This window comes from Mobula hypostoma, chromosome 18 (genome assembly GCF_963921235.1).
Source record: "Mobula hypostoma chromosome 18, sMobHyp1.1, whole genome shotgun sequence".
Taxonomy (NCBI): Eukaryota; Metazoa; Chordata; class Chondrichthyes; order Myliobatiformes; family Myliobatidae; genus Mobula; species Mobula hypostoma.
In genome coordinates this window covers 4,439,119-4,465,505 of record NC_086114.1, presented here as the reverse complement: position 1 = coordinate 4,465,505, position 26,387 = coordinate 4,439,119, and the positions used below count along the sequence as shown (strand labels likewise).

At 44.7% G+C, this 26,387-nt stretch overlaps 2 protein-coding genes across 10 annotated transcripts in view; both read right to left on the bottom strand.

Moving 5' to 3' along the window:
* The window catches only part of fut11 (fucosyltransferase 11 (alpha (1,3) fucosyltransferase)), a 101,178-nt gene extending 91,622 nt beyond the window's left edge, over window positions 1–9,556 (bottom strand). For all 9 annotated transcript variants that reach the window (XR_010020851.1, XM_063070353.1, XM_063070348.1 and 6 more), the window contains exon 1: window positions 1,350–9,556. Coding sequence is in view for 8 of the 9 variants with exons in the window: in XM_063070353.1 (XP_062926423.1) it covers window positions 1,350–2,036 (687 nt within the window). In the remaining variant the exon portion in view is untranslated. The remainder of the gene's footprint in view (window positions 1–1,349) is intronic.
* Window positions 9,557–10,163: 607 nt separating this feature from the next.
* si:ch211-223a10.1 (uncharacterized) overlaps window positions 10,164–26,387 on the bottom strand; it is a 39,433-nt gene continuing 23,209 nt past the window's right edge. Inside the window, exons 9-10 of the mRNA XM_063070344.1 lie at window positions 19,565–19,755; window positions 10,164–15,554 (exon numbers count right to left, since the gene is read on the bottom strand). Coding sequence (XP_062926414.1) covers window positions 15,090–15,554; window positions 19,565–19,755 — 656 coding nt within the window. The 3' untranslated portion in view covers window positions 10,164–15,089. The remainder of the gene's footprint in view (window positions 15,555–19,564; window positions 19,756–26,387) is intronic.

The following is a 26,387-nucleotide window of genomic DNA, read 5'->3' as shown; positions in this document are numbered from 1 at the left end:
CCTGGACAAAGTAGTACAAACAAGTGCAGATTCTGGTCTAACCGTCAACTGTAAAAAAAAAAGAAATGTATGGTAATATCAAAACAGCAGGATACTCCCAACTGCCAATCGTACATTGGTAACCAAGAGATTGAACAAAAGACCAGCTTTAATTACCTTGGTAGCTTTATATCACAAGATGCTAGAAGTACAGTAGAAATAAAAAGAAGAATTGCCATTGCCAAAACCAACTTCCAAAAAATGAAACCCATTTTTACCAACACACACATTTCTATGTCAACAAGTCTTAGGCTACTAAAATGTCACATCTGGTCAATCTTGCTGAATGCTTCCGAAACATGGACTATAACACCAGAACTCCAAAGAAACTTAGAAGCAACAGAAATGTGGTTTCTTAGAAGAATGCTGAAAATATCATATAGAGATAAGGTAACTAATGAGACAGTACTCCAACGTGCCCACATAAAAAGATCTTTAATGAGAACATTAAATGAGAGGAAACTTAAATTCCTGGGCCATGTCATCAGAAAGGGAGAAATAGAATGCCTTACATTACAAGGTTGTATGTCTGGGAAACGCGGTAGAGGAAGGCAAAGAATAAAATATATGGCCACTGTGAAAGAACTAACAGATCTAAGTGTGCGAGATATCATTGACGCTGCGAGGGATCATTCGATGTGGAGAGCCATGATTGCCCAAGCATGTAACGCGCAAGGCACATGAAGAAGCTCCTCCCCAAATAACATAAGCCTCCTCTCATTAGCCTATGAGCCCCTGCACCCAAAGTTAACATGCACACTCCTCCTCCATATTCAGCCAGGCCCACCTGTGCCTGTAAATAACATCCACTTCCACGTATTCAAGTAGACACGACGCCCGCCTCTTTAATTGCCATACATACCCTCTTCATCAGCCCACCACACTAATTACTATGCCTCCTCTCCTCCTCCTTCAGCCGAGCCAGCCCCTCTAATTACCATACACGCACCTCCTCCCCACCGAGCCCCGCCCCTCTAATTACCATACACGCACCTCCTCCCCACCGAGCCCCGCCCCTATAATTACCATACACACACCTCCTCCCCACCGAGCCCCGCCCCTATAATTACCATACACGCCCCTCCTCCCCGCCCCTCTAATCACCATACACGCCCCTCCTCCCCGCCCCTCTAATCACCATACACGCCCCTCCTCCCCGCCCCTCTAATCACCATACACGCCCCTCCTCCCCGCCCCTCTAATCACCATACACGCCCCTCCTCCCCGCCCCTCTAATCACCATACACGCCCCTCCTCCCCGCCCCTCTAATCACCATACACGCCCCTCCTCCCCGCCGAGCCCCGCCCACCTGCAGGTGCTCCATGAGGCGGCGGACGTAGCGGTCCCTGTCGGAGGCGACCTCGCAGTGGGATTGCAGGTAGAGGACAGGTGCGCGGCCTCGGCCTTTCTGGGCGAGCGGCAGTGGCGGTCTGAGCAGATAGTCGAGGCTGGGCAGCCACTGCAGGGCGAGCGGGTAGTCGGAGTGGCGGCGGAAGGTGGCCGTGTAGTTGAAGAGGCGGATGCCGGCGGCGTGCGACAGCAGGTAGTTGTTCATGGGCGACTCCTCGTGAAAGAGGGCCCAGGCCTGTCGGGCCGGCCGCGGTAGCGGCGCCTCGTACGCTCGGAAATCGGTGCCGTAGAAAATGAGAGCGTCGGCGGCGGGGGCGGCGCGGCGCCGGCTGGTGCTGAGGCAGGAGCCGGCGGCGCAATCGATGCGCTGGCGGCGGCGAGGGAAGTGAGGGAACAGCTGCTCGCTCCACCACACCAACAGCGGCATTTCGGCGTCCGAGCTCTCCGCGCCACTGTAACCGCTCCTCGCCGACCCGAACTCGAACTGGGAGAGCGCCGATGCCGGCTGGAACGGCTTGGCCTCCCGCTGGCCGCCCACTGGGGCCAGGAGCAGTATCAGGAGGAACAGCGGTAGCAGCCGGCGGCCCGCCATAGCGGCGGCTTGACCGCTCGCTTCCCGACGCTTAGCCTCTACCGCCTCCCGCATTTACGGCAGGAGGTCGGAGGGGGGCACTGATGGGTTGGTATGTCTTTACGGCAGGAAGTCGGAGGGTCTACTGATGGGTTGATTTGACTTTACGGCAGAAGGTCGGGGCTGCTGATGGGTTGGTGTTAACTGCTTAAAGGTTTTGACACATTTGAAGGAAGCTGAGCATTTCCTAGTCTCACATTTTAGAAGTATGTCGGAGTATAATGTCCACTGATGGCTGGTTCATTGTTTGAGAAGATGAGGAGGGAAGAAGAGTCCTCAGGAGCGATGGCATGATTGTTGGTGACTGTAGAAACCAATTCTGGTTCTGCAGACTCTGGCACAGTAGGGACATGGGAACAGCTGGAATGTGGGCGCTTGGGTAGCAGGATCCTTCCTGTGTCTCTTCTTCAGCAGTTGCTCTTCTGGATTCCTCAAAATTCTTGGCTGCGCTGTGGATCAGTGTTCTCCAGCAGTTTCTGTCACAAGACAACTGCTGCCACTCGTTGACCTTGATATTTGCCTGAGAGAGCTGCCACTTAAGTTGGGCTTTGTACCCCTTGCTCAAGGCACCACGATCTCTCTTGCCCTGAGAAAGTAACTTGAGCCTTCTCCAGGACCTCATTGTTGGAGACAAGACCCTGCCAGATGATGCCCATGATGGAGCGGATGCAGCGCTGATGGAAGCACTCGAACAACTGAATTTCCTTGTGGTACAAGACCCAGACTTTGGAGCTGTACAGCAGTGTTGTGACCTGCATTTTTGTGGACAAACACAGCTGGTGCTCTGCCACACGTTTCTGGAGGCGCCCACTGCTGGCTCTGGCAAGTCGATTGTCAACGCCCTTTACTACTGTAGCGTCTTTGGAGATGACGCTGCCCAATTCGGTGAACAGCACAGCCATGGTGAGAAGGTGGTCATCAATGGTGATCCGAGGTGGGCTGTAAATGCCACAAGGGGGCTTCGGATGGAGGATCATTGTTTTCTTCAGACTGACCGTTAACCCAAAAGCCCTTACAGCCTTAGCGAAATGAGTGACTGCAGTCTGTAGTGCATCATTTGTGTGAGAAGAGCACAGTCATCTGCATAGTACCTTGAGAATAGGCTCTTACATGGTCTTTGTTCGGGTGAGAAGGTGGCGGAGGTTGAAATTATTTTCATGAGTGCTCTTTGGGGTGGTCTCTTTTGCTTCCCATAGCATCATGGCAAAGAGTGTTGATGCCAAAGCACAGCCTTGTTTCACGCCGGTACTGACATCGAATGGGTCAGACAGCTCGCTGCTTTGTTTAACCTGACTGCTTTGGCTGTCATGGAGCTGCTGTAGGATGGTGAGGAATTTTGGGGGACAGCTGAACATCGACAGAATCTTCCAGAGACTTATCGCGGCTGACTGCATCAAAGCCAATGGCCAGGTTAATGAACACTGCGTACAGTCCCATGTTCTGTTCATGACACTTCTCTTGTATCTGATGCAGGATGAAGATCATGTTGGATGTGCCTCTGTTCACTCTGAATCACACAGACTGTCGGTGAGGTTGCCTTCGGCAATGGTAGGGGTGACTGGCCAAGAGAATTCTGGTGACGACCATCCTGATCGTGGACAGTAGGGTAATGCCTCTGTAGTTTGAGCAATGGAATTTCTCCCCTTTATTCTTACACAGGGAGACAATTACAGCATCATTTGGGATTGAACTTTTCTCCCAACAGAGTGTGAACAAATTTGAGAGTTTGCTCAGGAGAATGTCTCCGCCCATTTTGTACGCTTCTGTTGGGATCCCATTAATGCCTGGGGCTTTGTGGCATTTTTGCTTGGAAGTAGTGGCTTTGACCTCATACAAAGTTAGCTGGCCATCAAGCTTAAGCCTGATTGCGTGCTGGGGGATCATACCAATGGATGCTGCTTGTTCTTGATGATTATTCCCGAAAAGGCTCTCGTGGTGCTCTGTCCATCACCTCATGATGGCTTTCTATCAAGGAAGTCAACATACCTCAAAATCGCCTGCTGGAATGTACGCACATTGTAGGACTCCACAGAAGGTGACTGACGCCAAAGGTGCTCAGCACCTGTGGCTCGAGAACTAGCTTGACTGGATATTGACATCGCTGCTACAAGTAAAGTATATTTTGCAGATCAAGGATCTTTGATGAGCCTGGTGCAGGCTACACTCTCTTCTGGTCAGGCAGAAGGAGCAATGAGAGCAGACTCTCGGGTGGGCTTCATGATCAGAAGCACCATCTTCAATAAGCTTCAAAGCCTATTGGACACTTGGATTGATTTGTGTCCCTGTGACTCCTGCTGCAACACAACCAAAATGTGGTTGTAGGTGTCTATTCCCCCTCACTACAGGCAGACCATGCTGTCAAAGAGGCGTTCTATGGGGAGCTGAAATCCCTCCTATTGGAAACAAACAGGGCAGACAAGATCATCGTCCTAGGTGACTTCAAGGTATGCCTGGGGTCTCGGGTCATCATGGTGGCAGAAACTGCAATGACAACGGGTGGATGCTGCTGGAGTTCTGCACAGTATTAGGCCTGGTTATAACAAATACACTGTTTCAACAGAAAGCCAGGTTCAAGATGACCTGAAACACCGGTACCTACTGGACTACAACCTGTGCGCCAAAAAGATGTGTCGGATGTTCTACACACCAGACTGCTATACGGATCACAGACTGGTCAGGGCGGAAGTTAGACTGGCTATCAAGCCAGCAATAAGGAAAAGGGGACCATGGTTGAAAAGACTCCAGGTGGATAAGCTCTTTGGCCTCAGTGATGCATTCCAGATCAAGCTAAGGGAGAAGCTGGACAGCAAAGACACCCCAAGCGCAGACTCTGACACAGAAAAGAAATGGGAGCACGTGATGCTATCCAAGATGCGGCTGTCGAGGTAGTTGGGTACTCTTCAAGAAGAAACAAAGTCTGGTTTGATGAAAACAACATTGAAATCTGGAATCTGCTCCTGAAGAAACGCTCCCACCGTCAAGTGGTGCTGTCTAGACCCAATGCCTAAGTGGCCAAGGCAGAATACAGAGCTGCATGCAGCATCGTCCAAGCCAAACGGAGACAGATGCAAAACAATTGGTATTCTGCCCTAGCAGAAAGAATGCAGGACTATGCAGACACTGGTAACACTCGAGCCATGCATGGTCCGACTCGTATGCTCATCTGATGGGGTCCAGCCTGCTGACAGATGATGTCCAGTAAGCCTTCACTAACTGACCTGTATAAAACTCGTTAGCTCTACATTTGGAATTTACACAGTTCAAGACACTGAACAAGGGAGGTATTGGACGTGAAGAGAGGTATATTGTATCAGACTCAATGGCGTGTGAATACTAGGAGAAATCGTAGATCCTTCGATTGTTCTTGCCTTGCAGAGATGTAGAAAGAGACGAATGTCAAAAAAAGATAACAAAGCTATTCTCTGGGGCTGAGAAGCTAACATCAGGACTTAATGCGAGTTTGCAAGTTGCAGCAGGTTCTGGAAAGAGTCATAGAGCAGGGAAACAGGGCCTTTGGCTTAACTCTTGAATACTCACCAAAGTGCCTTCCTGAGCCAGTTCCATTTGCCTGCACTTGGCCCATCTCCTAAATGTTTCCCATTCATGTTCATGGAAGTTCATAAATTCTTGCTCACATCTCTGGGCTCCACAAGCGGTCCCAAAAGAAACTCTCCCTCTCTCTGGCTGCTTTATTTATGGAATTCCTTGAGATGCAACTAACCTTGTATTATGGCCTTTTTTTGCACCCCATTTGTTTTGTAAACACCCCCCTGTACTATTTTCCTATAGGGATTCTCCCACTGTGTTGCTTATGACTCTGCTTTTTTCTTCAACTCGACAACATCTTGTCACCTGGGGTTTCCTAACCTTGCCATCCTTGTCTTTCAGCCAAGACTCTGATCTCTCACCATCTCTTTCACTTGTTGCATGTTGTTTTACCCACATGTTGGATTCATTTCTGGTGTCCTCTGTTTGAAAGTTTGTATGTTCGTCCCGAGACTGCATTGGTTTCTTCCGGGTGCTCAGATTTCCTACCAAGGTCTAAAGATGTACTGGTTAGTAGATTAATTGGTCATCGTAAATCATTCTACCTAGAAGAGTTCCTCTTGCCTAGAGTCACTTTGTCATACTATCATTTCCTGTCAGAGTCACCACTATAGATACTCCTGCACCTAGTGTTACTTGTGTGTATATATAATCAGTTTCTGTATGTCAGCTAATCTGTGTGTATATATAGCCCCACTCAAGTTACTTCTGCATTGTTTTATAGAATTGCTTTTATATTTATTGTGTTCTTTATGTAACTTTCCCTAACCTCCACCCATTAACCCACCCCTCCACACCCCAATCACCTTTATCATTTCCAGTCAGTCACCTTATGTACAGACACTTCTGTGTCTAGCATCATCTTATGGACATATGTACATTGATTGTAAGCTATCTTATATATTTATATTTATTGTTTTTTATTATTATTGTGTTCGTTAACTCAGGGTTTTTTTGTGTTGCATCAGATCCAGAGTAGCAATTGCTCTGTTCTCCTTTTCATTTGTGTACTGATGAATGACAGTAAACAAGCTTGAGCCTTGATCTCCTGAACGTACTTTACAAATCCTTCCCCTTACACCAAGACATCCTGGTCAATATGGGGAGGCTAATAATTTGTCAATCAGCCTGTTATGATTCTGCTTCCACTGACTGCTTGGTGGAGGAGGGTGTGGTTGGAGGAGGCTAGAATATAAACCCAGCACACAGTGATCACCCCTTTTGTATTTGTAAGTTCTATCCATATGGATTTGTAGGAAGGGCTTTCCAAGCGATCCTGAGAGCTGCCATAATGTTCTGGAACACTGAGCCACTGGTCCTGCCTGTTAAAGTTCAAAGTACATCTATTATCGAAGTATATATGCATTATACTGTCTTGAGATTTGTCTTCTACCAGGCAGCCATGAAACAAAGAAACCCAAAAGAACCCATTAGAAAGATGGTCAAACACCCAATGTGCAGAGAAAAAGAAAGAAAAAAAAAACAAATGCAAGCAATCACTGTAAACAAAATAGCTTCTGAACTGAAGTCCACCAAGAGAATGCAAGACTGATAGTTCAGCTCAGAGCCGAGTAAACATCGTAGAGCAACGAACTGAACTGGCCCATCCCTCGCCTCTGGCATCAGGTTCCGTCACTTCAATAGGCTCTGTGGCCTGGAATCCGCCGCCTCGATTCAGCCTGGCACTTAAATTGATTGTCTCGGGATTTGCTCGTTCTCTGTGACGGCCCTGCTGCCTCACCTCGCTTTGGTTCTGCCACATCGAATTGCCTTCAAGTCCAAAGAGAAGTTAGACTATTGAAGGATGGCGCCTCCAGGGGTGTAGTCCTGTGGATGACCAATTTCAGGCCGGTGTTTCTTGCCGAGGCATCGTGGGAGATGGAACATTGGGATTTTGCTGCAACGGGTGTATGGAAAGGTAATGCGGCAGACTAACATCGTGACAGTCAGTCTCCCCTTTCACTGTGAAAATGGGTGATATCTCTCCGTGCTTGTGCCATGTCAAACTGTTGGGTAAACAGTGGTTTGTGTTGACTGCAGATCGTAGTCTCTCTTTCGGTGTTTTGTGTTGCATGAGGGGTGGTGGGCGCTGACACTTTTTGCTGAAGTGAAAGCTGCATGGAGAGTTGGGGTGGGAACTTGGTTGACATTCTGAATTTGACACCATTCCCCACTTGTGTCCCATCTCTTGCCAATCTGCCTGAAACCAAAGGTTAATAATATAGTCTTAAATGAAAACACTGCTCTTTTGTATTTCTTAAGGAAATGTGGAGAGTTTGATGAATTTCTAAAATGGGTTACAATTAACCAGGAGTCTTTGTAGGAGGGTAATTCCTCAAGGTTGTTATAGCAGCGGTGGTAGTGGGGATAAGTGAAAGCTTCCAATGGTGTGTATCTCGAGTAGCAGCTGACAACCAAGTCCAGCTCATGGCCTTAACGTGTGGCTTAGCTACTAAGCCTGGTGCACTGTTTCTCTGGACAGAAGAAGGGTCAAAGGTGGCTTACTGGTGCCTTAAAACCAGTTGCTTTGGGCAGACGGGGTTCGTTGGCAGCTCATCAAGGAGAAGGAAAACTGATCTCAAACCTCTGCGGCCTTGCAGCTATACCTACTCATGGGGAAGGCTTTAGGTGTAAACCCTGAGGGAAAAATCTGGAGCTGGTGTCCCACCGTTGAGTTCAACACTGAACGGCAACTCCTACAACTTTGGTGCTAAACCGTATCAGTCTCTGCTGTTCCTTTGGGTTGATCAGCTGCATGGAGAGAGGGAGCCTACTGTATGGGCAACTGCTTGTTCTCTATATCGTACTGTCCTGTCTTACATATCTATACAGCTTGGAGGCAACATTCTTGGTCGACCCTGACCCATTGGAGGCCTCGGGTGAGATGTATCTCAGGTTCCTATGGGAAGTGAGGGAGAAAGGTCAGGCAATGACTTAAGAAATGTGCTTGAAGGATGGTGCTCAAATATTTTGTGATCAGTCCACTAGAGGGTAGCATTGCAATGCAATACAGTACAGCCCCAAACATAGATGCAGCAGGGACTTCCACACAAGGAATTGAAAGCGGGTTGCAGGCCCTGGGGTTGTCTAACGAATATGAACCAGCCACCACTTTCTTCTCCCTCCTCTCACCCTCCCCCTCTTCTCCCTCCTCTCACCCTCCTAAAGTGGGGAGAAAAAAGTGTCAAGGTACTGGCAACAACAATAAAGGTTGCTGGTGAACGCAGCAGGCCAGGCAGCATCTCTAGGAAGAGGTACAGTCGACGTTTTGGGCCGAGACCCTTCGACAGGACTAACTGAAGGAAGAGCTAGTATGGGTTTCTTCCACCTATCATTTCCCAGCTTATATTATCCCCATTCTCCCCCTCCTTCACCTGAACTAGTTCACAAAGAGAACTCTGATAGGCCAATGGTTCACTGCTGCTCAGCGATAGAACATAATAAAAATCGTGTACAATTAAATATCAAAGAATAGTAGAAATACTGGAGTCATGATGATGATAAAAAGAATCGTGTCAAATATTTAAGAATAGAAATACTGGGGTCGTGATCACAAGGTTTATGATCATTGTTGTGAAATTTTGGTTTATAGCAATGGTACAGTGCAATACATAACTTGTAATAACATATATTAAAAAAATTCTACTCAGCCCTCCCCACACCTCTATCTATTACCCCATCACTGCACTGTAAGCACTTTATACATAACTTGTAATAACATATATTAAAAAAATTCTACTCAGCCCTCCCCACACCTCTATCTATTACCCCATCACTGCACTGTAGCACTTTAAACCACTTTTTATAAAGCTGTTTATATTGTAAATACATGCTGGTATTGATGTATTCACATTTTATTCCATATCTGTACTTTTTTAATATAATTTTTTGTTTATAGTTGTTGAATGTGATTTTTATTACACTTTGAGCCAGCCCACGACAGCAAATGACTAATACGTGCTCAGTACAATACTTGGCAGAAGCCTTGAGGATATGTATCATCTCTATCTTGGTGTGCCCAAGACTTTTGCACAATACTGTAGTGGTTTTATGTATTGCCCTGTATTGGTGCACCATTAAAAAAAGGATTTCATGACATACGTGAGTGATGATAAACCTGATTCTGATATGGGTCTGTATTGTGGACTGAGATTGGGAAGTGGGCTCGGAGAAGGGGAATCACAGTTGGGAAAAGGGGAAGGGAGAGGGATACACCAGAGAAACATTCTGTAATGATCAGTAAACCTATTGTTTAGAATCAAATGACCTTGTACGCTGTTTCAGGACTGGGTATGTCTGCACTTGCACCCCCCTCACCCACGGCACGCCTCTGCCACCTGTCCCACAACACTCCACCCTCATTTCTACACTATAATCATGAAAGGTCTTGCACATCTCTTTCCTTCACCTCCACAAATGCTCTGTCTCCATTTGTAAGGATGGAATTCCTCTAGTCCTCCCCTGAAACCTACCAACCTCAGTATTCAATAGATCATTCACAGTTTTAAGTAAATATATTATCAAAGTACGTATGTGTTAAAGCAAATGTGGATAATGCAGTCTCTCAAGCATCACACTAAACGGAAGGAAGTTCAAAGTAAATTTATTATCAAAATACATATGTCACCATCTACAATCCTGAGATTCATTTTCTTGTGGGTATTTACAGTAAAAACAACAGAATCAATGTAAGAGGGCATCAAGATGGACAAACAGCCAATGTGCATAAGACAATAAACTGCAATACAAAAAGAAAATAATAATTAAGCAATAAATATTGTGGGAACAGTTCAGTGATGGGGTGAATGAAGTTATCCGTTTTGGTTCAAGAGCCTGATGGGTGGGGAGTAATAACTTCCTGAATCTCCTTGCAGTTTGCACCACTTTCAATGAGACTCCATCAACGGTAACATCTACTTTTCCTCTAGTTTTAGTATTCTTCAGGACTATTTCCTACACAATTCCCTGATCTGCTCTTTCATCTGCCCCACAATCGCGCCCCTGATGTCATTTCCCCACATTAAGCAACTGGACTTCTACTGCACTTGGTACTCACAAAGTGCTTTCCTCTACATTGGAAAAAGTGATTTGGGTGACCACATTGAGAAGCACCGATGTTCAGTCTGAAGGTGTAAGCCTTGTTTCTAGTTGCATGTTGCTTTGAATCATTATCCCAATTCCAGTCTGATATCAGGAACATCTATCTGGACGCTACTATATCACATGGATCACACAGTGCATCAATTTGGCCTCCTACATGTGGAAGACACACACTATTAGGCTTTCAAGTAGGCATGTCTTTATCTTGGCAGGCCTTCTTCATAGCTCCCACAGAGTAAGTTGCAAGGTGCATACCATTACTAATATGACTCAGTAAAAACGTTTAATCATACTACCCTGTGGATATGTAACAGACACATTCAGCCTTTCAGACTCAATATTGAATCCTATAACTTAACAGTGAGATGTCCTTACTGGCCTCCCCAGCATCGGGGACATCTTCAAAAGGTGATGCCTCAAAAAGGTGGAATCCATCATTAAGGATCCCCCTCCCCTCCCATCATCCAGGACATGGCTTTTTCTCATTGCTACCATCAGGGAGAAGGTACAGGAACCTGAAGACATTCAACATCTTAGAAACTGCTTCTACCCTTCGACTATCAGATTTCTGAATGGACAATGAAACCATGTACACCATCTCACTAATTTTTTTGCACTTTATCCACTACTTAGTTTTTAAAAATATATTATTGTAATATAGTTTATTATTATGCATTTCACTGTACTGTTACCATTAAATAACAAATTTCACAACTTATGCCAGTTATATTAAACCTGATAATGACTGTGAAGTCATTGCTGTGTGTGCATCAGAACTGGCCTCTTCTCTGGGTCATCCATTTGTAACATTGTCTCTGGTTTTCTGTCCACCAGCACAGGCAGACCTGCTGAGTGTTTCCTACAGTGCTACATTTCATGACTATGTTACTTTGTGTTTACTATACATTCATGTCAAGTTTTGGTCACCTACCTACAGGAAAGATATCAATAAGATTGAAAGAGTACAGAGAAAATTTTACAAGGATAGTGCCAGGAATTTAGGACCTGAGTTATAGGAAAAGGTTGAATAGATTAGAACTTTATTCCCTGGAGTGTAGGAGAATGAGGGGAGATTTGACAAAGATAGATAAAATTATGAGGTGTATACAGTAGAAAGGGTAAATACAAGGAGGCTTTTTGCATTCTTCCTTCACTGGTTCTTTTCAGTAAAACAAAAATGGATAATGTATTAATAGAACCGTCTCACATGAAAGAGAATGAAATTAAATAATGAAGTAATTGGGTCTCAGTGTTGACTGCAGTATAAACACGTATCAACCACTTTACCCAAATACATGAAGTATTGAATACAGGAACTGAGATGTTATGTTGAAGTTGTTTAAGATGCTGGTACGACCAAATTTGGAGTATAGTATGCAGCTCTGGTCACCTACCTACAGAAAGATATCAGTCAGATTGAAAAAGTGAAGAGAAAATTTACAAGGATTTTGCTAGAATTTGATGACCTGAGGTATAGGGAAAGTTTGAATAGTTAGACTTTATTCCCTGGATTGTAGGATCACATAACACTCAACTGATGTCTGACCAGACAGTAAATGGAGGAACAACAGTTGTGATGGATAGGCCCTACATGATTTCTGAGAGCTGTGGCTGGGAGACAGACAGTAAGACAATGTAGAGGACCTGTGTGAAAACTTGAACAAGCACTAGTGAAATGGGACATTCCTTTCTGGTGCTCTGGTCCAACTCCTACATCTGTTCCTCTTCTCACAGCATCTTCACAGAGATGCATCACCTGGCCTTTGACCTCTTCTCTCCCCAGGAACAGAAGCGCTTCTTTTAGGTGAAACAGCCACTCAGTTCTACCCATTCCATCCTACACTTTGTGGACACTTTACTGGGCACCTCCTGTACCTAATAAAGTGGCCAACCGAGTGGACATTCATGGTCTTCTGCTGCTGTAGACCATCTACTTCAGGGTCCGATATGTGCATTCAGAAAGATGCTCTTCTGCACACCACTGTTGTAACGCACGGTTATTTGAGTTACTGTCACTTCCCTGTCAGCTTGAACCATTCTGGTCATTCTCTTCTGACCTCTCTCATTAACAATTGTCTTTGCGCACAAAACAGCTCACTGGACTTTTTTTTTGTTTTGTTTTCCACACCGTTCTCTGTAAACTCTAGAGACTGTTGTGAGTGAAAATCCCAGGAAATCAACAGTTTCTGAGATACTCAAACCACCTCGTCTGGCACCAACAATCATTCACTGTCAAAGTCGCTTAGATCACATTTCTTCCCCATTCTGATGTTTGGTCTGAACAACTGAACCTCTTGACCATGTCTGTATGCTTTTATGCATTGAATTGCTGCCCAAATGATTGGCTGATATTTGGATTAATGAGCAGGTGTACAGGTGGCCACTGAGTGTATGTGTACTGCACTCAGTGCTAACAGTGTGGTCTCCTCCATGCTGGAGAAGCTAAACACAGACCATGAGACACGTGGGAATCCCTGCCTTCAGTCTACATGAGTGTTCCAGTTGCTGCCACTTTACCTCTCTTCCACTCTGACCTCTGGCTTTAGCCGAACGTAAGCCTAAGGAACAACCCTCAGAACCTAGCAATGAATGAATTCAACGATTTCAGAGAAACAGCCTTTACAGCTTGTTTTACAAATGGCCATTTTGGATGAAAGGTCATCTACATGAGGGGTGTATGGAGTGTCCATGGAGGGGTAGCACCACTAGTGGAAGGGCTTGTTGTGTCCATTCTGGGCAGCTCATTCACCCAGTGGACACTCCACTCTCACCTGTGGCTCCAAGTAGCTGTTTGCATGCAATGCCCTTTAATAGATGGGTTAAACCAAGTGAGGGTAGACAGTGGGTGTCATACCCAGGTGGGAAAGGGCCATGCCTGTCCTAGTGTGCAAAGTCAGCTTCAGTGGACTGGCTGGATAATATCTGCAGTGAGATCAGTCAAGAAGGTGGTTCTGCAGTGCTCTGTGGAGAGCAAAGGACAAGATGAGGCCCAGAAAAGTCAAGGTCATCCACTGTAACTAGGGATTACCCCAGTTTGTGACAACTACTCATACCACTGGACCCAGATCTCCAAGGTTAAGAGAGAGGACCTGCCCCAGTGCAATTGCTTTTCCACTTGAAAAAGTCTCCCACGTGGTTTTCCTGTCATTGTTGGATATGCCCGACAACCACCAACTATCTGAAATGGTGACTCTCCCTCTTTGCACCATCTCACTGGAACAAAGGAGGCCAACATGAACTTCTGCCCAATCTCCTGAGTTATTTTATAATTATTATATAGAGGTGCAGCACGATAACAGGCTTTCTGGCCCAGTGAGCCTATGCTGCTCAGCTACACCCATGTGACCAATTAATCGCCCAACCTGCATGTCTTTGGAACGTGGGAGGCAACCGGAGCACCTGGAGGAAACCCACGCTGTCACAGGGAGAACATATAAACAGTGGCGGGAATTGTATCTGGGTTGCTAGTGTTGTGAAACATTACAGTAACTACAATGCTACCGTGCCACCTGCACATGAGTTATGTTTGTACTTCAGAGTTTCAACATCTACTATAGGGGTTCCCAACCTGGGATCCACGGACTCCATGCTTAATGGCATTGGTCCATAGCATAATAAAGGTTAGGAATCCCTGATCTACTGTGCGGGCTTGATGGATTGTTAGCCGCTGCAAATTGTTCCTAGTGTAGGTGTAGTTGTGTTGGAGGAAGATCCGGGACAGGAAAGAGAATAAAGAACTGGGGTTGATGGGATTGTACTGAGAGCTGATATAGGAGGCCACTCAGCTCATTGAATCTATGTCATAAGGGCACAAGACATAGGAGCAGAATTAGGCAATTTAGCTCATTAAGTCTGCTCTGTCATTTCATCATGGCTGATTAATTATCCCTCTCAACCTTATTATCCTGCCTTCTACCCGTAACCTTTGACATCCTTACTAATCAAGAACCTATCAACCCTTCATTTTAAATATACTCTATCACTTGACCTCCACAGCCATCTGATTCACTATCCTCTGGCTGAAATAAATTTCTCCTCATTTCTGTTCTAAAGGGAGGTCCTTTTACTCTCAGGCTGTGCCCTCTGTTTCTAGGCTCCCACATTATAGGAAATATTTTCTCCACATTCACTCTATATTCGATATTCAATAGGTTTCAATGAAATCCCCCCACATTCTTCTAAACTTCAGGAAGTGCTAGCTCAGAGCCATCAAAAACTCCTCATACATGAACTTTTTTCATTCCTAGGATCATTCTCAAGTGTTCTAAAAAATTTTTGCTGCTTTCCCCTTTCTTTCTCTTTTATACCTTGCCCAAATAGATCAGCCGTGATTCACCTCCCTCTCTTAGTCAGCATCACCACTTGTATTATTCAACCTTGGTCTCCACCCCTCTCCCTTAAGATACACTCGGATTCAGCTGTTTAAAACTGGGATGAGAGAACTTTGCTGCTGCTCTGGGGCCTCTTGCCCAGGACGAGGAAGACTGTGATGTTTCTCAAAAGGTGTCTCCATGTAGAGGCCTTGTTGTCCACCCTATCCCTGCACGTTGTAGTGGAGTTAACAGCGATTGCCGCCAGCTGACTCTTCAGCAAGACCAGCTCCCACAAGACAGTGGCGATGTTCATCAGCGCCAGTCCCATCACCCAGGGCTGATCGTTGAAGACTTTCGGGAACACCTCAAAGTTCAGTCCGTACCAAAGGTATAAGGAGTACAGGCTTGATGTTATGAAGGTCAAGTGAGATATGATGATCTCCAGCAGGAACAGAATGAAGAGTCTCTGATTTTTTTTTGCGACACATTTCATTAGGAAGAGACAGTGGTGATCGAAGTTCTCCATGCAGCAGTTGCAGAGTCTACAATGCTTTGTTCCTTCTGGTCGAACCATCTAAAGAAATAAGTAGACAGAATTTTAAGAAATAAGAAGGACTCCAATAGACCTTCCTCCAAATAATAAAAGAACAGTTCAAAACATGCACAAAATGTCGGAGGAACTCAGCAGGTCAGGAAGCATCTATGGAGAAGAATAAAAAGCCGACATTTCAGGCCGAGACCCTTCATCAGGACTGGAGAAAGGGGGAAGAAGCCAGAATAAGAAGGTGGGGGGAGGGGAAGGAGTTCAAGTCGGTAGGTGATAGGTGATACTACGTGAGGGGGAAGGTAGGTGGGTGGAGAAGTAAGAAGCTGGTAGATGATAGCTGGAAGTGGTAAAGAGCTACAGAAGGAATCTGATTGTGGAATGGCCTATTTCTGCTTCTTTAGCTAATGGAGTTATAGATCAAAAGTTCTGTCAAAGTGGAGCAAACACTGTTTTATTGCTTAGGATCTGTGCGACAAGATGCACAGCATTCAAGGGTATGCTTTATCTGGGCCAGGCCATTCTTTTCACAGCTACCATCAGGAAGATGGTACAGAAGCCAAGTCCCACCCACCGGGTTCAATGACCGTTACTTCCTTTCAACCATTGTGTTCTTGACAACTGCCACAACCCATAAGACATAGCAGCAGAATTAGGCCATTTGGCCCATCGAGTCTGCTCCGCCATTCAATTATGGCTGATCCTTTTCTTTCTCCTCCTCAACCCCATTTCCTGCCTTCTCCCTGTAACCTTTGATGCCATATCCAATGAAGAACCTATCAATCTCTGCCCTAAGTTCACCCAACGACCTGGCCTCCACAGCTGCACATGGCAACAAATTCCACAAATTCGCCACCCTCTGGCTAAAGAAATTTCTCCGCGTCTGTTTTGAATGGACGCCCCTGTAACCTGAGGCTGTGCCCTCTTGTCCTGGACTCTCCCACCATGGGAAACATCATTTCCATATCTACTTTGTCTAGACCTTTCAACATTTGAAAGGTTTCAATGAGATCCCCCCCTCATCCTTCTGAATTCCAGCGAGTACAGACCCAGAGCCATCAAATGTTCCCCGTATGATACCCTTTCATTCCCGGAATCATCCTTGTGAACCTCCTCTGAACCTTCTCCAATGCCAGCAAATCTCGTCTAAGATGAGGAGACCAAAACTGTACACAATACTCAAGGTGAGGCCTTACCAGTGCCTTATAAAGTCTCAGCATCACATCCTTGCTCTTGTATTCTAGGCTTCTTGAAATGAATGCTAACATGCCATTTGCCTTCCTCACCACCTACTCAATCTGCAAGTTTGTCTTTAGGGAGTTCTGCACAAGGACTCCCAAGACCATTTGCATCTCAGATTTTTGGATATTCTCCTATTTAGAAAATAGTCCGCACATTTATTTCTACAACCAAAGTTCATGACCATGCATTTTCCAACATTATAGTTCATTTGCCACTTTTTTGCCCATTCTCCTAATCTAAGTCCTTCTGCATCCTATCTGTTTCCTCAACACTACCTGTCCTTCCACCAATCTTTGTATCATCTGCAAACTTGGCAACAAAGCCATCTATTTGATTATCTAAATCATTTATATACAGCATAAGACACCAACTCCAACCCCTACGGAACACCACTAGTCACTGGCAGCCAACTAGACAAGGATCCTTTTGTTCCCATTCGCTGCTTTCTTCCAATCAGCCAATGCTCTAACCATCTTAGTAACTTTCCTGTAATACCATGTGTTCTTAACTTGGTAAGCAGCCTCATATGTGGCACCTTGTCAAAGGCCTTCTGAAAGTCCAAATATACAACATCCATTGCATCCCCTTTATCTGTCCTACTTGTAATCTCTTCAAAGAATTCCAGCAAGTTCATCAGGCAGGATTTTCCCTTAAGGAAACCATGTTGACTTTGTCCTATCTTGTCCTGTGTCACCAAGTACTCCATGAACTCATCCTTAACAATTGACTCTAACAGCTTCCTAACCACCGAGGTCAGGCTTACTGGTCTATAATCACAACACGTTGGAGGAACTCAGCAGGTCAGGCAGCATCCGTGGAAATGATCGTTTGTCTTTAGGGAGTTCTGCACAAGGACTCCCAAGACCATTTGCATCTCAGATTTTTGGATATTCTCCTATTTAGAAAATAGCCCGATCTACTGAGTTCCTCCAGCATGTTGAGAGTGTTGCTTTGACCCCAGCATCTGCAGAGTATTTTGTGTTTACTGGTGTATAATTTCCTTTCTGCTGCCTTTCTCCTTTCTTTAAGAGTAGATTGACATTTTCAATTTTCCAGTCTCTGGCACCATGCCAGAGTCCAATGATTTTTGAAAGATCATTTCGAATGCTGCCACAATCTCTAACACTACCTCTTCAGAGCCCTAGGGTGCAGTTCATCTGGTCCGGGTGACTTATGTACTTTTAGGTCTTTCAGCATTTTGAACACCTTCTCCCTTGTAACAGTAACTGCACCCACTTCTCTTCCTTCACACACTACAACATCTGGCATTCTGTGTGCCTTCCACAGTGGACACTGATTTATTATCCCTCTCAATCCCATTATCCCTGATCCCTAATCATTAGTTTATCAAAACTACAACTTTGCACTAAAATGGGTATTTTTTTGGTTTCATTTTGTTCTTTCTTGTAAAAATTGTTTAAGTTAAGATTTTCTGGTGAATGTTGTTAATATACTATGTGCCTGTGATACTGCTGCAAGGTTTTCGTTCCACCTACACTTATATGTACTTATACAGATGATTATGACTTGTTTTAGTACTGACTTGAAACTTAATTAGTGCTAAAAACAACAGTCCTAATGAAAATAAATTCAAGTCATAAAATTAACGAGGAACATGGCCGATGAAGAATGTGCCACGATTGTTCAAATTCTAAAATTGAATTAAAAATTCCAAAGAACTTATGCAGACTTTGAAATTACACAAAGTTGCTGGTGAACGCAGCAGGCCAGGCAGCATCTTTAGGAAGAGGTACAGTCGATGTTTCGGGTGGAGACCCTTCGTCAGGACTAACTGAAGGAAGAGCTAGTAAGAGATTTGAAAGTGGGAGGGGGAGGGGGAGGGGGAGATCCGAAATGATAGGAGAAGACAGGAGGGGGAGGGATGGAGCCAAGAGCTGGACAGGTGATTGGCAAAAGGAATATGAGAGGATCATGGGACAGGAGGCCCAGGGAGAAGGAAAAGGGGGGGGGGGACCCAGAGGATGGGCAAGGGGTATAGTCAGAGGGACAAAAAGGAGAGAGAGAGAAAGAAATTGTGTATATAAATAAATAACGGATGGGGTATGAGGGGGAGGTGGGGCATTAGTGGAAGTCAGAGAAGTCAATGTTCATGCCTTCAGGTTGGAGGCTATTCAGATGGAATATAAGGTGTTGTTCCTCCAACCTGAGTGTAGCTTCATCTTTACAGTAGAGGAGGCCATGGATAGACATATCAGAATGGGAATGGGATGTGGAACTAAAATGTGTGGCCACTGGGAGGTCCTGCTTTCTCTGGCGGACAGAGTGTAGGTGTTCAGCAAAACGATCTCCCAGTCTGCATCGGGTCTTGCCAATATATACAGAAGGCCACATCATGAACACCGGACGCAGTATATCATCCCAGCCGACTCACAGGTGAAGTGTTGCCTCACCTGGAAGGACTGTCTGGGGCCCTGAATGGCGGTAAGGGAGGAAGTGTAAGGGCATGTGTAGCACTTGTTCCATTTACAAGGATAAGTGCTAGGAGGGAGATCAGTGGGGAGGGATGGGGGGGACGAATGGACAAGGGAGTGTTGCTTTAATTTCCAGCATCTGCAGAATTCCTTGTGTTTGCAGACTTTGAAATTTAAAGCTTTACAGGGTATGGCTGAAAATAGTAGTGATGCTGGAGGTAATACAGTGGTGGAATGTTGGGAGCAACAGCACTGGTGTCTTCCTTTCTTAACTCCATACTTCTGGACAAATCTAGAATACCTGGAGTTATCTCTTGGAACCAAATAATACCAAGAGAAAAATGTCTGCATGGAACCAGCCAGTACCTCACAATAAATGCAGAATCTGGATGGCTTCTCATTTGTTTCAATCAGCTGAGCGATCGTTAAGTACTTTGTCGCAGAGTCAGATTCTCGCAGATTCCCAGGGTCTTTCGTTAGCAGTTTCATGAACATCCAGAACAGGAGGGTTGCCAACATTGTCATGAAACACAGCAGCATCTTTGCTGGCCAGAGAGGTGTAATTAGTCAAGGAATAGTCTCACCCTTTTTTGGCTCAGTTTGGGAATTATCTTTGAGATCTACTTTCTGCATAATGCAACAATTTAAATAGATCATAGTCGTGGAGCATTACATAATTGCAAACGGAAATATGCAACGCCGCAAGAAAGAGGAAGGGTATTTAGAGCCACAGAACACTACAGGCCATAATCAGGCCCTGTGACACATCTAGTCCATGCTGGGCTGTTATTCTGTCTAATCCCATCAACCTGCACCTGGACCATAAACATCCATACCCCTCCCATCCAGGTACTTATTTAAGCCCCATGTATTTAAACTCAAAGCCCTCCAAGCCATGAAGCACATCTACACAGAGCAGAGTCACAGGAAAGCAGTATCCATCATCAAGGGCCCCCATCCATGCCAGGTTCTCTTCTCGCTGCCGCCATTGGGAAGGAGGTGCAGGAACCTCAAGTTCCACACCACCAGTTTAAGAACAGGTATTACCCTTCAACCATCAGACTCTTGAACCAATGTGGATAACTTCACTCACCCCAACATTAAACTGATTCCACAACCTATGGACTCACTTTCAAAGGTTCTTCAACTCACGTTCTTAATATTATTTATTTATTAGTATTATTTTGTTTTTCTTTTTGTAATTTCCGATCTTGTCTTTTGCACATTGGTTGCTTATCCATGTACTTGTGTGTAGTTTTTCATTGATTCTATTGATTCTTGGTATTTATTGAGAATGCCTGCAAGAAAATGAATCTCAGGGTAGTATATGGATATGGTGACATATATGTACTTTGAACTTCATTCTCTTTAATGTGACCGCAATATCCACATTTATTTCACTGAAAAGCAGCAATGATGGAGGAATACCAAGGCATTGGAAAGGCTGTGGGGTTTGCAAGGAAATAAAAGGAATACAGCCTCACTGAAGGGCCAAGGGGATGGCTGAAGGCTCATTCATTTCAAATGCCCAACGAGAAACACACAGTGAGGTTTGATGGGGTGTTCACAATCTCAAAAGGTTTCATAGAACATAGAAATCTACAGCACATTACAGGCCCTTCGGTCCACAATGTTGTGCTGACCACGTCACATACTCAAGAAACTGCCTAGAATTTCCCTAGCGCATAACCGTCTATTTTTCTAAGCTCCATATACCTATCTAAGAGGCTCTTAAAAGACCCTATTGTATCCACTTCCAATACTGTCGCTGGCAGTGCATTCCACGCAACCACCACTCTCTGTGTGGAAAAACGTACCCTGACATCCTCTCGGTACTTATTTCCAAGCACCTTAAAACTATGCTCCCTCGTGTTAGCCATTTCAACCCTGGGGAAAAAGCTTCTGGCTATCCACAAAATCAATGCCCCTCATCATCTTACACACCTCCATTTGGTCACTTCTCATCCTTCATCGCTCCAAATAGAAAAGGCCAAGTTCACTCAACCTATTCTCATAAGGTATGCCCTCCAATCCAGGCAACATAGAAATAGAAACCATAGAAAAACTACAGCACAGAATCAGGCCTTTTGGCCCTTCTTGGCTGTGCCGAACCATTTTCTGCCTAGTCCCACTGACCTGCACACGGACCATATCCCTCCATACACCTCCCATCCATGCATCTGTCCAATTTATTCTTAAATGGTAAAAAAGAACCCACATTTACCACCTCGTTTGGCAGCTCATTCCACACTCCCACCACTCTCTGTGTGAAGAAGACCCCCCTAATGTTCCCTTTAAAGTTTTCCCCCCTCACCCTTAACCCATGTCCTCTGGTTTTTTTCTCCCCTTACCTCAGTGGAAAAAGCCTGCTTGCATTCACTCTATCTATACCCATCATAATTTTATATACCTCTATCAAATCTCCCCTCATTCTTCCTAATAAAGTCCTAACCTATTCAACCTTTCTCTGTAACTGAGTTTCTCAAGTCCTGGCAACATCCTTGTAAACCTTCTCTGCACTCTTTCAACCTTATTTATATCCTTCCTGTAACTTGGTGACCAAAACTGATCACAATACTCGAGATTCGGCCTCACCAATGCCTTATACAACCTCATCATAACATTCCAACTCTTATACTCAATACTTTGATTAATAAAGGCCAATGTACCAAAAGCTCTCTTTACGACCCTATCTACCTGTGATGCCACTCTTAGAGAATTTTGTAGCTGTATTCCCAGATCCCTCTGTTCTACTGCACTCCTCAGTGCCTTACCATTAACCCTGTATGTTCTACCTTGGTCTGTCCTTCCAAAGTGCAATACCTCACACTTGTCTGTATTAAACTCCATTTGCCATTTTTCAGCCCATTTGTCCAGCTGGTCCAAGTCCCTCTGCAAACTTTGAAAACCTTCCTCACTGTCCACTACACCTCCAATCTTTGTATCATCAGCAAATTTGCTGATCCAATTTACCACATTATCATCCAGATCATTGATATAGATGACAAATAACAATGGACCCAGCACTGATCCCTGTGGCACACCACTAGTCACAGGCCTCCACTCTGAGAAGCAATTCTCTACTACCACTCTTTGGCTTCTTCCATTGAGTCAATGTCTAATCCAATTTACCACCTCTCCATGTATACCTAGCGACTGAATTTTCCTAACTAACCTCCCATGCGGGACCTTGTCAAAGGCCTTACTGAAGTCCATGTAGACAACATCCACTGCCTTCCCTTCATCAACTTTCCTGGTAACCTCCTCGAAAAACTCCAATAGATTGGTCAAACATGACCTACCATGCACAAAGCCATGTTGACTCTCTCTACAAAGTCCCTGTCTATCCAAATGCTTGTAGATTCTGTCTCTTAGTACTCCCTCCAATAATTTACCCACTACCGACATCAAACTTACCTGCCTATAATTTCCCGGATTACTTTTCGATCCTTTTTTAAACAACGGAACAACATGAGCCATTCTCCAATCCTCCGGCACCTCACCCGTAGACACTGACATTTTAAATATATCTGCCAGGGCCCCTGCAATTTCATAACATCTTTGTAATTCTCCTCTGCACTCTCTCTATAGTATCCACATCCTTCCTGCAGTGAGGTGACCAGAACTGAACACAATACTCCCAAGTGAGGTCTGACCAAGGTCTTATATAGCTATATTACCACATGGCTCTTGAACTTAATCCCATGGTTGCTGAAGGCCAACACATCATATGCCTTCTTAACAACACTGTCAACCTGTGCAGCAGCTTTGAGTGTCCTATGGACACAGACCCCAAGGTCTCTCAGATCCTCCACACTGCCAAGCGTCTTACCATTAATATCATATTCTGTCTTCAAATTTGACCTACCAAAATAAACCACTTCACACTTATCTGGGTTGAGGTCCATCTGCCACTTCTCAGCCCAGTTCTGCATCCTATCAATGTCCCGCTGTAACCTCTGACAACCCTCCATACTGTCCACAACACCCCAACTTGTGTCATCACCCTTCTACTTCTTTATTATTTATAATAATCACAAAGAGGAGGGTTCCCAGTACAGATCCCTGTGGAACACCACTGGTCACCGACCTCCATGTAGAATACAAACCATATACAACCATCCTTTGCTTTTTGTGGGCAAGCCAGTTCTGGATCCACAAAGCAAGGTCTCCTTGTATCCCATACCTCCTTACTTTCTGAAGAAGCTTTACATGGGAAACCTTATTAAGTGCCTTACTGAAATCCATATTCACTACATCCACTGCTCTACCTTCATCAATGTGTTTTGTTGCATCCTCAAAGAATTCAATCAGGCTCGTAAGGCACGACCTGACCTTGACAAAACCATGCTGACTATCCCTAATCAGATTATGTCTCTCCAAATGCTCATAAATCCTGCCTCTCAGGATCTTCTCCATCAACTTACCAACCACTGAGGTAAGACTCACTGGTCTATAATTTCCTGGGTTATCTCTAATTCCTTTCTTGAACAAGAGAACAACATTTGCAACCCTCCAATCCTCCGGTACTTCTCCCTTCCCTATTGATGACGCAAAGATCATCACAAGAGGATCAGCAATCTCTTCCCTCACTTCCTGGGGTACATCTCGTCCAGTCACTGTGACTTATCTAACTTAACACTTTTCAAAAGCTCCAGCACATTCTCTTTGCTAATGTCTATATGCTCAAGCGTTTCAGTCCGCTATAAGTCATCCCCACAATTTCCAAGGTCTTTTTCCCCCTACCCCAATTAACTGTTTTTCCAAATTGTCTGCTCCTGTCCCTCTCCAGTGCTATGATGAAGATAGAGTTGTGGTCACTACCTCCAAAATGCTCTCCCACTGAGAGATCTGACAGCTGATCAGGTTCATTTTCCAATACCAGATCCAGTACAGCCTCTCCTCTAGTTGGCTTATCTACATACTGTGTTAGAAAACCTTCCTGAACACACCTAACAAACTCCACCCCATCTAAACCCCGTGCTCTACAGACATGCCAATCAATATTAGGAAAGTTAAAAATCTCCCATCACAACAACTCTACTACTATTGCATAACTCCAGAATCTACCTCCCTATCTGCTCCTCGATATCCCTGTTACCACTGGAGGGTCTAAAAAACACCCAGTAGAGTTATTGCCCCATTTCCTGTTTCTGACTTCCACCCACACTGACTCAGTAGACCATCCCTTCGTGACTTCCTTCTTTTCTGCAGCCATGACATTGTCCCTAATTAGCAATGCCACTCCCCCACCTCTTTTGTCTCCCTCTGAGTTCTTTTTGAAACATCTAAAGCCTGGCACACTTAGCAGCCATTCCTGCTCCTGAGATATCCCACTCTCTGTAGTTGTCACAACATCATAATTCCATGTACTGATCCACGCTCTAAGTTCATCCAACTTGTTTATGCTATTCCTTACAGTAAAATAGACACACTTCAAACCATCTGGCTAACCCTAAGTTAGCAAATTCCACGACACATGCTGGTGATAATAAACCTAATTCGGCGTGCACCTTTGCTCTAACATCTGCCTAGCCTTCCTCACAATCTCCCTACAAGCTGTCAGTGGCCACTTTATTAGGTACACCAGATACAGAGTAGGTATTAGGTGACCTGCTCATTAATGCAAATATCTAATAAGCCAATCATATAGCAGGAACTGAATAAATAAACACACGCAGACATGGTCAAGCGGTTCAGTTGTTATTTCGACCAAGCATCAGAATAGAGAAGAAATGTGATCCAAGTGACTTTGACCGGGGAATGATTGTTGGTGCCAGTCGGGTGTTTTGAGTATCTCAGAAACTCCTGGGATTTTCACGTAAAACAGTCTCTACAACTTACAGGGAATGGTGCGACAAAGAAATCACATCCAGAGAGCAGCAGTTCTGTAAGTAAAAGTGCCTTGTTAATGAGCGGGGTCAGAAGAGAATGGCCAGACTGGTTCAAGCTGACAGGAAAGTGACAGTAACTCAAATAACCACACGTCACAACAGCAGTGTGCAGAGGAGCATCTCTGAATGCACAACATGTCAAACCTTGAAGCAGCAGAAGACCACAATAGTTGCACTTCTGTGGCCACTTTATTAGGTACACTCCTGTACTTAATGTCAGGGGTCCCCAATCTTTTTTGCACCGCGGACTGATTTAATATTGACAATATTCTTGCAAACTGGCCGACCCGGGGCGGGGGGGGGTGTTCAAGTAGGGTTAAACTCACCTCAACAAGTCTTTTACAGTTAGGGTTGCCAACTTTCTCACTCCAAATAAGGGACAAAAGTAGCAGTCAAATACAGGACACTTGTGTTTACCCCAAGAAAGACTACCACGGCCATGAAGTCTTGCGCGGGCACCTGTGTGCACATATGTGACGTGCGCATACGTGTATGTGCCAATTTTTTTTCCCCACAAATAGGTTTTGGCTTAATCTTCCCGACTATACTGTACATACATTATTTCTACTTTATATAAGCTGTGTATTTATCATATTATTCCTGCTTTTACTATATGTTAGTGTTATTTTAGGTTTTATGTGTCATTTGGTAGGTTATTTTTTGCATCTGGGAACTCTCAAAAATTGTTCCCATATAAATTAATGGTAATTGCTCTTCGCTTTATGCCATTTCGGCACGAAAGGTTTCATAGGAACGCTCTACCATAGCGGGGGAAATACAGGACAAGGGCGGTCCCGTATGGGACAAACCAATTTAGCCCAATACAGTATATGGGATGTCCTGGCAAATACGGGACAGTTGGCAACCCTATGTTCAGGTTCAACAGTGCGTGACAGGGAATGAGGAAAGGTGCAGCTGACTCATATTGTTTCCTCGCAGCCCGGTAGCACATGCTTTGCAGCCCGGTGGTTGGGGACCGCTGCTTAATGCAACCACTGAGTGTACAGTGAATGAGGAGAAAATGTTTCCAGTCAAACATCATAGGACACAGATTTAACACATGTAAAAGAACTAAAAGCAACATGGAGCGTTTTTTTTATCTGAGCTGCATCAACTTAGATGACATTCTGAATAAGTCAGACGATATTTTAAATGTAGCATTGTGTTTTTGGTAATTGAAATACCAGTTTACTATTTTGCACTGAATGGATTAACACTATAATCTTGTTGTCCTCAGCAATGACAATAAAGCTCTAACTAACTAATCAACTGAAAGGTCTATCTAAACAAAGTAC